Genomic DNA, 11,945 nt, shown 5'->3' with positions numbered 1-11,945 from the left:
TCATTAACAGGTGCAGCAAAACAAAATCGTAATAATAATAATTTTCATATTTCTTCCTAAATCATGCACCTCTAAGCTTGTTCCTGAACATTTCCTCTAAACCATGTGCACGCAAGGACTAAACTATGCCACGTTACAGACTGAACAACTCATATAATTAACTTTCGGACAATTTCTGTTTGAACACGAGCCTCGAGACTCAAAGAACGAAACACAGAGAGATGGGACGGCTAAAATGAGAAAGGCAGAGACAGCATACCTTTTGGAGCCTGAGGAATGTTGGTCTGTCATTAAGTGTGTGTGTGTGTGTGTGTGTGTGTGTCCTGTAATAAAGTCCCTAAAGACAAGCAGCTGCAGTGCAGAATACAGGCATGCAAACGCAGTTTTCAATTAAAGTGCCAGAGACAGGGCTGAGAGCTCAAATAAATCATCTAGCAAACCAGACATAACAAATTGCAGATAATAAAGAGAGAGAGACATGTACAAATATATTAAAGGTAAAATAAAGCGTGTCAATACACTTGAACCGGAACTGAGATAAACTATTATTTCCCTCTTGTAACCTGAGCGATGTCATGGCCATCATGAAAACAACTCTTCTGTACAGAAAGTACTGTGGTGGAAAGAAACATGGGACAGAAATATCATGATATACCAGATTACTCTATTTATACGGTACTTATAAGGAATAGCATGAAAAATTATGGCATTGCTATAATATCATGCCCCAAACACAATGATAATACCACTTTCTGTATTCTGTCAAATCAAGCAGTGCTGGTAGTCAACAGCACGAATCAAACTAACTTAATGTTTCCCAAACACCTGAAGCAGGTTAACTTCTGAATTCAGGAAGCCACGTATCATCTGATCAGAGACAATTGTCTTATATGGCTCCAATATAATGTCAAATACAAACAAGATATTTCATATGACCCCCTAAAATGATTAAACACCCTGGTAGGATATTAAAATGAATCAAAAGCTTGAGCAAGAAGAGAAATCCAATAGGAATTTCATCTTATCCAGAAAGATCTTTATCTAAAATGAGTCATGTGTACATTCCTTCACAGTTTTTGACAAAGTGAAACTGGCTGAAAATCGAGCGGTGTTCCCAACCAGCTAAAGTGGCACTGGACAGTCACAAAAGGTTTCTAAATATACAAGTTTCTGTATATATTTGGCAACAACAGAAGTCAAATGAATTGTCAGAATACCTCAAAGGGATGCTGATTGCTTGACAAGCTAGTTTAGAATAAATCCCAAAGGAATCTTGCTGGATAAAAAAATATTTTACTGGATCAATTTCGAAACAGACAAATTAAATGAATAAGATTATGACTGTACGAATCTGTACAAGTGATCCCCATTACGATTCGTTCTACATTAGCATAATAATTCCCCTGTCATTGCTTTAAGATGTTTTGATAACCAACGTGATGCTGTGGTTCGCAGTGATTGTGTAAATTACGTGGGGTCTGTTGCACTTACTAGTTCTTGATAATGGTTTATTCCAGCCACCAAAGTCGTACAATTAAATCCAGTGGGAGTTTTGGAAGAAAACGGGTTTATTTTAAATCCGGTTCCTGTGTTCTTTTCCCTGATTAAACAGCGGCTCGTGTTTCTCCACCTGCTGGATCACACGACGACCAACGGCAGGAAAAGTTGGGTGGAAGTTTTTCCGTTCACTGGAATTCGCACGAACAAAACCCGAATACAACAAAAACGAGCAGAAAGTTCATTCTTCGTTTCTCTCCACGGCGCTGAAAGGTTGTTTGTCGCACTCTCGCACACATAAACGTGATCCGCATGCGTCCATTTAACTTGCGGCTACCCCAAATCTCCGCACTTCAAACTGAAAAAAGCTTTAAAAACAGGAGACGCGCTCTCGTCGAACAAAACTAACACTATTGTGAATGGTAGCCACGATATTTTACACTCCTCAGAATACTGGCAGCTCTTACTAAATGGAAGAAGGTTATTAAACAGTCGCCGGTACGTGAAAGTTTTGAGCCGTGCCGTCACTCTTCCCAAAGACCAGAGCGTGACGTGAGCAGACTTACAGAGCAGTTAAAAGTCCTGTCTGTCCGCTACACTTTTCTTGCTTTGTAAATAAATAAAGATTTACTTTTTGATTATTTTATTATAAATGTTTAAAAGATAATTTCATTTTAGTAATTTGTAGGAAATGCCATTGAATTTACCGAATTTCTAAATATTTATAATTATTATCATTATTATTATTATTAACAACAACAACAACAACAACAACAACAAACATTATATTTTTCATATTTCAGTGATATATTTTTATTTCAGAAACTATTTCAGTGTATTCAGAATACAATTCAGCGTGTATATATATATATATATATATATATATATATATATATATATATATATATATATATATATATATACACTGAATTGTATTATTTATTTAATATATGAAAAAGTGTATTCAGAAATACAATTCAGCGCGTGTGTTTGTGTGTGTGTGTGTGTGTGTATATATATATATATATATATATATATATATATATATATATATATATATATATATATATATATATATATATATATATATATATATATACTGAATTGTATTTCTGAATACACTTTTTTCATATATTAAATATGTAGACCACCAGATGCTGTTTCTAAACTTTGACGAGCGGTCATGACAGTGGCGGGAAACATCTAACAAACTGTGAGAAGTGCTCTTTAAGATTGTGTTACCATGCATTTTTAAGTAACACTTTTTTTATACCATTTATGCCTAAATACATTCAGTCTCTTGTTAATATACGAACTAACCTATTTTACTGTTAAAATTTTGCCAGATAATAAGTAAATAAGTTGAGTACTTAAATACTCAGCTATATGGCTAGAAGAAATGTGGACCGCAAACTATCCGTCATCACAGACCGAAACGGACCATTTTGACCTGTTTCCGCCTTTCGCAAAGTAAGAGTTTCTGTCCGTATGTTAAAAATTAAAGCGTGTTTCACACATGTATATGTTTCTCTGTGGTTTACGGTCATTTAAGGGTATAGTGATGTCGTTGTGCCATCTACAGGCGATCAAAGGAAGTGACTCGTTCCAGTGAGGAGGCCGTGTTACCGGTGCAGCCTCCGTATGGAGAGACTTTCTGGAAGACAGCTGCGCCAGTATCATGGTAAAATTATTCATTTAATAACCCTGTCCATATGCAATTAGTTCTGAAATGACTTCATGGCGCTTTGAAGCTGACTGTTTGTATGTTTGTTGGCAGCGAGGACTTCACTTACGAACCCTTATTTTCTTCAGCCCTCTACTCCAGTTCACCTGTTGGCATAGTGAGTCACTAAATGTTAACTTTCTATTTTTTTTATTTATTTGTAACTAATTTACTTACATTCAGAAGTCTAGAGATGGGGAATGGTATACACGGGCCTGCCATTAGTCCGGTAAAACTGTATTTACAGAAATAATTTCACATTTAAAGAGTGTTTTCTTAAGATTGCAACATTGCACCTCTAATCAACTCATAGATCAGACGCATTCATTAATTAATCATTATTCAAATGATCAAGTCTTTGGATACTTTTTTGACATGTTAAACTATACATATTCACACCTTTTCATATTTATAATGCAGGCATTCCCAAACATTTTTTGTCGACCAAAACATAAAAATATTGTTGTGTAGCTTTCTCATTGTATTTTTATATTAATATTATCCTCTTTAAATAATAAACATAAAGATTATACTACGTAAATTGTGTTATGTGACAGATTACGTTATTAAATATAGCTAGTATCTAGTATTCTAGAATTGTATTTTTAAATTCTTTGTCACATCAGCTTCTGTCAACTCCATTTTTCAGGTGAGCAGACAAAAAAGAGTGAGTTCGGGCCTGACTCATGAGAATCTGCCGCATCCTTCGCAGCTGATGTGCAGAATGAGAAGATATCAAAGACTGCAGAAACACACTCCAAGAGTTCTGCAACATATAGGAGAACTCAGGATGAAACAGCGCCATATAAATGAGTGAGAGAGAGAAAGGATCGAGAGAGGAAAGGCATGTCATAAATGATGAAATATGAATTAAATGTAATGTTACAGGCTGAAGGGGGACAGATGGTGGGGTGCCACAGCTGTGCCCAGGCCAGAGGACGGCCACGGCTCACAGAAACTACCTGAGGGTGGAGATGAGCAGCTTCTCTGTCCTGCAGCTGGTGTTAGCATCGGCGCTATGCTAATGGACAATCCTGATGTGGCCGTGACAATGCCTTATGAAACTGCTTCCTCGCCGACTCTTCTGGTAGCATTTCATTAATGAAAGGAAGAACTCTTGAGCTTAATCTGAAATTTTATTTTGTGTTTGTGTGTGTGTGTGTTTTTTCCCCGTGTACAGTTCTCATTTACAGAATACGAGCAGTTTCGTGACCTTGCTCCAGGAGGGAACCCCATGATGGCGTTTGTTTCGGGAACAGCCCATAGATCGCTCTTAATGGCCGATGATGTTTGTGTGCGGTGAATTCTGGGACATCTCATGGGGTCAACGATGATCAGATGTCACTTTTTGCTAGTTTACGCTGTTTGAGCCATGATTCTACATGTTTTTTCTCTTAATATCCACTGTTAAGTCTAAATGAAATTTTATATGTATGGTTGTAAATGTTTTAGTGTTTAGTTCAGCATTCTTGTCAGACAAAACATTTCAAGTGTGATGCTTGGCCTATCAATCTTAAAAAAAAGAAAAGAAACTCAGGACCAGACCACAGTTCTATTCTGCTTAGTTGTTAGCAAATTAAATGTATATTAATGGAAATACACGTTAACTGCATTTATGATTGTCTGTATGAATTTTAATCGAACAAGTAAAATAAACTGCAAATAATAAAATAAAAACAAGATCAATTTATTGTTTGCACTTCTAGGTTACCTTGTTATAATTTTGTACTTACACTTAATACTACATGCAGTACAACCTCAGTACTCTTTTAAAAGTACTAATGAATAGGAATATTTGATTTAATTTTATTTTAGAGCATAGGTAGCCTATGATTACCTAAGATACTAAGCTCCTGTGTAATAATTACACGGGTTAGGTTAGGTTCAGGGGTAGGTCTTTTTAGTTATGTTATTGCCCAGAAAGCAAATTGATTGAATTCACTATCTTTGATTTCGGGTTGTTGTTGTGGCCCACATATTCTTCTTCTTATTATATAACAAGCAGGCTAGATACGTGGAGTTTTAGGCCCACTGAACAACAAAGCGCTCAGTCTTTTTCATCATGTGCATTCAGGACTACAATAAAGCTAATTGAATTTCACAACTTCTTCAGAATATCCGCGTTATAACCTTCACCGGAGTTTCGTTTGGGATTTTGATTGGTTAGAACTTCATACAGCATTTCCATCGATCTTTTTTTTCCCCCATCCCCCTGCTCTTTCTGAAGAAAGTCGAGAAACCGAAAGTTAACGGAAATATTAGCGCTATTTTCGCGCGTCCCGTCACGTCAACGTTTAGTCGGTAATGAAGAACCGCGACAGCCCCGCTTCCGCCTGGAAGGTGAAGGTGGAGGCGCTGAAGAGGTTTCTCGTGTGCGCTGTCGCCTGCACCTGTGCGGCCGTGATGTATATACAGTGGACCTACATCTGGATGCTCAGGTCTGAAATGGCTGAAATAACTCGTCGGTTCGGGCCTCTGGACACAGCCATGAAGGAAGGTGGGATATGCTGCGATTCCGCCTTGTGCTACGGGGTGGGTGAGTGCTTCTGTGCTGTTTTTACTGCGTAACGTCTCTTACTTCACCATCAAACCTTACTAATGCACGTGTATCCTGATTATTCTAAAGTACAGCGGTGTTACTACTATGCATATTTAAGCACGTTGAAGAGCCAACGCTACGATTTATGAACAGTAAAATTAAAAATAGTAATAATAATATAAGTGGTGCCATGGTACTAATTGTGCAACTGATTTCACTTCCTCATCTGTGGAGAACTGGTGACTGCTTTCAGCCTACAATGCATAAAGTAAATAGTCAGAAAGTACTGTTTTACCAGTCATCTTTAATGTTCCAGAAATGGTATTTTTATTCAAATGTTTGACACTGTTAATCAAAGTGAATTTAGTGAGCGTTCTGCAGCAACATTTGAAAGACTCATCATCTTGGGATCACACATCTAATCCTCAAAATCATGACTTTCAGGGCAAGTAAATAATGCTAAAGCCAAGAATTCTTATCATAATCACGCGTGGCAAGTGGGATATCAGATATATCGGTTTTAACAGGACGGGAGAGCAGTGAAGAAAACCGGGCGACACACATGAAATAAATACAGCTTCATTAGGAGAATGTTTGTGCTGACAAAAATATGTTTTGTGTGCAAAGGTTTGAAACCAAATATTTAGTATAGTTATAAATAGTGTAAGCTCTCATGTAATTTGGCACATTGTAGTGCAGTTTTGACAAAGGTATGCGCACGGCCTCCGTCAGAGGGGTTGGGCTTTTCCAGTAACGTCTCTGAGGACGATGAGCAAAAATTGTGTTTTTTGCTTTGTTGCAACAGCTTGGGAAGAGTCCAGCAGGGCTCTATTTCTGAACGACAGTGTTTTCGCAGGATTTACTGGCATTGCCAAACCCGTCACTGCGTGAACGTCTGCACACTTTCGGTCGAACAGTGCGGTATTTCTGACAGTTTTGTTTTACATAACAGCTGCGTTGGTTTGCCAGCCGATGTCTAATGACGCAAAGAGACATCGGCGAGCTTTAGTGTGTGATGATTTCTAATTTCCCATAGGCTACATCTTGTTATAAGGTGAGCTGCTATCACGAGAGACGGACACGCGCTGAGGGCAGAGACAAGAGAGATGTGTCAAAACAAAGGAAACAGAGAAAGAGACGAGAAAGTGAGAAACTTCTCTCATTCTCTGCCTTACACACAAACACACATTTATTTGAATATCTCACGTAAATTGTCTTTTCTTTTAGCAGAGCAGCACACGTTTCTCCATCTGGTTCCCGTGTCTTCGCAGTCATACAGTGAGTGTAACACCCACGATGTCCAATGATAAAGGGAATAGTTTGGAAAGGAAAATGAAATGCTGCCTCAAACCTTTCTAAACTCGTTCCTTCTTCTGTGGAGCACAAAAGAAGTGACCAGTTTTGGTGTCCATTGTTAAATACTTCTCCAAACATGTTCCACAGAAGAAAGTCATATGGTTTTAGAACGGCATGACGGGTAAAATTCCACGATAGATAGACAGACAAACATAAATACAGTTGCAGTCCAAATTATTCAACCCCCATTATTTTACACATGTATTTTATATGTTCGTAAGTATGCATACACATGTATTTTCTGAAGAACTGCATCCACAACAGTTTATTGGCATAGTAAATGTGATAATATAAGTATATAATATTTTTGAGTTTGACTTTAACAAGACTCTCTGACATTTGTGGGTTGAACAATTTGTACATGAATGTTTAGTCATTTATTTTTATATATATCTTAAAAGGAACACTCCACCATTAAATAGAGTTAAACAGTTGCGTCTAATCAGATTCAGTGATCTATGCTGAGCTGCAGCTAAAATTGCTACCGCCATCTCCGGAGATCAGCTGAATGGATTTGAAAACGGTATAACTCAACTGTTTAACTCTAGGGGAGTTGGGAACAATAGTGAATTGTTCCTTTAAATTTAATCTAAAATAAAATATTGTTGATGGGAGCAGAGTGTCTCTCATAAGTTGAGAATATGAAAAAAATAATTGCGGCTGTATATAGACAGACAGACAGATGTTGTGTGTCTCATTTGTTCTCTGTGTTTTTCTCAGATGATCATGACACCACTGTTCTGTCTTGGGCCATAGGGCAGAGCAGAGGGGGGGCTTCAGGTTTGGGGGATACCGTAACAGTGGAGACTGAGGGTACCTACTTCATTTACAGTCAGGTCGGTCTTGATGTGCAAGCATGTTTCAGCTTTATACATGTTTGCTGGAAATAAATCAATTGGTTAACATGCCACAGTTCCCATTGCGCAGTATGACTCTTAACTGATCTGTGTTTTATCTCAAGAACAGCATTTCTTACATTAGTGCCGTCTGCTGGTCTGTAAAAAACTACAGCCATAGAGCTTGGCTAGATATTTAATATTTTATCAGCTGAAAATGTTCTTTGATGGTGGAACATTTTATAGTGTAATTCAGCAGCAATATGTAATTCGGCTTTTATGTAACGTAAGCTTTTATAAAAAACGGTCACCCACTCACTTAAACACTTTAAAAAAAAAAAACCTTAAGGACAAAATTACCACTGACTCTCCCACATATTTGACTTTATTATTAGTCCAAGAATAAAAACAAATTCACAAAAAGATGCAACCTAAATAATAAAATATATATATAAGCTACTACAGTGTATTGTGCCTAAGATCTGATGATATTGTTTTTAAGATATTTGAAAACATTTTAACATGTGTGCAGCAGCACTCGTTCACTCATGCAAGCCTCACTCACTCCTAAAAGCAAAATGGATATATCTGCATCATTTCTGGCATTTACAGGTGAGGAATATAACTGTCACATGTCCATTATCCACTGAGGAAAACACAGCTTCTCAGAAGTATTATTACAGCACAAATATATCCACTGTTTTCCATGGTGGATCGATTTGATCCAAGATCAACATAACATTAAGGGCTGCTTAAGAATGGAAGTCTGCACATCAAATTATCCTAAATCACTGAAATTGTCGTTTTGAAACTGCTTTAGCCCCAATTGATGTATTAGATTACTTCAAGTAAGATTTTGGACTTTAATCCTGCTTTTCTTAGCATCTTTTATGAAATAGGTCCCCAGGGGTAACCAACTTAATTTATATGAACCTTAATTTATTTCAGATGTAGGTGACTTTTTTTCTTCAGTAGAAGCGTACAGAGGTTTTTAGCTGAAAGCGTAGTCCTTGGTGATTTATAAAATGTAGTCCATGGCTATCATCCCTTTGAGAGTCATAAAACCATATGCAGGCAACAAAAAATAATTACTCATGGTATATATTTAATTCTCATGAAATGAAAATGAGAATGAAAATTATTTACAACATGTGGACTTTTTATGTGTATTTTATGAATCACCAAGGATCACGGTTTCAGATAAAAATGTCTTTATAAGGTTCATTTATTTCAAATGCATTTTCAAATATTGTCCCCAAATAATGTCATTGTTACTCACCACAGGTGCTGTATAAAGACACCACCTGGGTAATGGGTCATGTGATCACGAAGAGGGACAAAGGGCGGAAACTAAGCTCATGAAGTGTTTAAAAAGCATGCCCAGGAACGTCAGCCAACCACTCAACACTTGCTACACAGCTGGTGAGATATCAAGACAATAATGTTAAAAAAATGTCAAAATAATAAATTGATTACCAACTAATATATAATATATTATATAATATAACTTTTATACCGGAAAGATGGAATTAGACCTCATGAAGTTATGAAAAAAACATTGATGTAAAACTTTACCTTTAATATGAAACAAAATGAAACAATCATTTTGGATCTGGCTTTATCGTATGTTCAGATTTTTGGAAAAGTATACAAATTAGTACATATTTAGTACATTTGCTTACTTCATTTTTTGAGAAAAAATTATTAATAAATGAATACCAAAATTCTAGTAGTTTTAACTCTCTTGACCTGTGGTGTCTTGTCTTAAGCTTTAAAATAAAAGTGTTTTCTGTGCAAGAACATTCCACAGAGATGATGAGTTTTAGTTATGAGTTTAGAGGTTTAGTTACCTGATAAGATCATATCTCTTTGTGGACTGTACCATCTTCAGCAGACGATTTTTGATCATACAAAAATCTGGAAAATTTTGCAACATTTGCTAAATATTTATAGTATAATCTAAATATCTGGCTGATTATTAAGTATGTGTTTCTCTCATAGGAATTTACTTCCTGGAGTCTGGATCCACTCTTCAGCTCTCTGTTCCCCGCAAATCTGCAGAGCTCATCCTGACAGCTCACGCCACCTTCATGGGCCTCTTCAGCATATGACACAAACATGTGTTAGTTAGTTCTCTACACAAGAGTTTCGTACTTTCATGCGCAATAACAGTAAATGCTTTTATGTGGAGAGTGATTGATACCCAGTGTACAGTTCATACACTGGCATGTTGGAAAGGGTACTTAAATGTACAAAATATGATACTACTATGTTTGGACATGGCATTATAGAAATAAGGTTTGCTTCCATTTTTAAATATACTGTGGGCAATGTAAATATGTTATATAGATATGGTATTCGGTACCATAGCATACATACACTGATTAACCACTGACAGATGAGTAACATTGATCATATTGTTATAATGAGGGTGTCATATATCAGGCATCAAGTGAACAGTCAGTTGTTCATGTGTTGGAAGCCAGAAAAAGGAACAAGAGGAAAGATCTGAGTCACTTTGACAAGGGTCAAATGGTGATGGCTAGCCGACTAGGTCAGAGCATCTTCAAAACAGCAAATCTTGTGAGGTGTCCCAGTATGCAATGGTTAATACCTACCAAAAGTGGTGCACATAAGAAGAATCTGTGATCTGATATCATGGGCATCCATGGGCTAGTGCAGGAGAGGCACTGTAGCTCAGATAAAAACTTAATGTTGGCCATAAAGAAAACTGTCTGATGACAGAGTGCATCACATTATGGAAACATCTACAGTCTGCCAAGTGAGTGTCAGAACTGGACCATGGAGCCAGGTCTGATGAACCGTGTTTTCTTTTAGATCATGTGGATGGCCAGATGCGTGTGTCATTTACCTGGGGAAAGGATAGCAGCAGGATGCACTACAGGAAAAAGGCAGACAGATGGAGGCAGTGTTTTGGAAACATTGGGTGCTGACCAGCCCTAAAATGACACTGGCCACCCCATTGACCCCCCCAACCACAAAAAAAAGTCTGCAGCCAGCGCTACAGATAGTAGGTGTGTTTGTGTTGAAGCGGTGCTGCAGTGACTGATCGTTGACTGATGAGTTGTTATGAGAAAAAAATTGTGACAGAATGATCAACTAATCAAAGTTTGACGAGGTTAGAGAGGCAGTATAAAATGTGCACATGACAATGAGTCAAAATCAGAAACTGAGCGCTGTAGCTGGTCCCAATACCTGGTCGAGTAGCGAACATGGCGACATCCGTGGTGTCTATTGTAACATCCAAGGTTACAATAATAGCCGGAGACGTTCTCTTTAAAGTTTTCACAAAACATCACAGAGATATTTCTCTGTTATGGGAACGATATTCAATCCTGCCGTGGGAGAGTCTACGAGCAGCCTGCACAAACCATTCACCAGCAGCTTGCAGCTGATAGGTGGAGACAAGCTAATAAGCGTTTAAACCTACGTTTACAAAATGTGCATATCTGGACAGTAATAATGTGGGAATAATGAGGAAGAGTACAAGGGATGCATCTCCTCGCTCCCTTAAGAAAACTCACCACCAGTGTGAGCAATCATTTGCCTGTCCAGCAGGGAATGAAAAGAAGCAATAGTAGCCAAATATACCTTTAGTGTTGATGGTAGAGATCCCTTATTCCGTCTGTATTGTAGAAAACACAGAACATCTGACACAGAGCAAGCAGCTGGGTTGACATGAACATTGCAGCACCATTTCACAAACACTCCCCATTTCAGAGCATACAAACATCTCGTAAAGTGTGCCCACGCGTCAGAGAGCATGTTGTGAACTCAAGAATTCAGGGTGCTCAACTCGTCTGATATCCCTGAAGCAGCCACACATGAAGGCTACATAACTCTGCCCACTCGTCTGAGATAGCAGGTCCTTCCTGATGGGGATTGGCCAGGGTGGCGCCACCAGAAGTTCTGCCAGGTCCGGGAACTGGTTCGGCCAGTTCGGGGCTATGAGTATCACTGAAGCCCCCTGGCT

General features: G+C 37.9%; 2 protein-coding genes across 2 annotated transcripts; both read left to right on the top strand.

Moving 5' to 3' along the window:
- The first annotated feature begins 1,431 nt into the window (after positions 1-1,431).
- Positions 1,432-4,523, top strand: LOC122335068. Its single transcript, XM_043232828.1, has 7 exons — positions 1,432-1,770; positions 2,844-2,967; positions 3,080-3,178; positions 3,275-3,338; positions 3,870-4,033; positions 4,109-4,307; positions 4,401-4,523. The coding sequence occupies exons 2-7, from the start codon at positions 2,897-2,899 to the stop codon at positions 4,521-4,523; spliced, it is 720 nt and encodes a 239-aa protein (XP_043088763.1). The 5' UTR covers positions 1,432-1,770; positions 2,844-2,896.
- A 719-nt stretch (positions 4,524-5,242) lies between these two features.
- LOC122335067 (tumor necrosis factor ligand superfamily member 13-like) lies at positions 5,243-10,671 on the top strand. Its single transcript, XM_043232827.1, is given in 7 exon segments — positions 5,243-5,752; positions 6,796-6,904; positions 6,987-7,037; positions 7,836-7,951; positions 9,236-9,293; positions 9,296-9,373; positions 9,953-10,671. Coding segments are annotated over 7 exon segments (750 nt in total). The 5' UTR covers positions 5,243-5,524; the 3' UTR covers positions 10,063-10,671.
- The last annotated feature ends 1,274 nt before the right edge of the window (positions 10,672-11,945 follow it).

The sequence above is a fragment of the Puntigrus tetrazona genome, unplaced genomic scaffold (assembly GCF_018831695.1).
Source record: "Puntigrus tetrazona isolate hp1 unplaced genomic scaffold, ASM1883169v1 S000000708, whole genome shotgun sequence".
Classification (NCBI taxonomy): Eukaryota; Metazoa; Chordata; class Actinopteri; order Cypriniformes; family Cyprinidae; genus Puntigrus; species Puntigrus tetrazona.
Note: the sequence above shows the minus strand (reverse complement) of the source record. Positions and strands in the feature narration are given on the sequence as shown.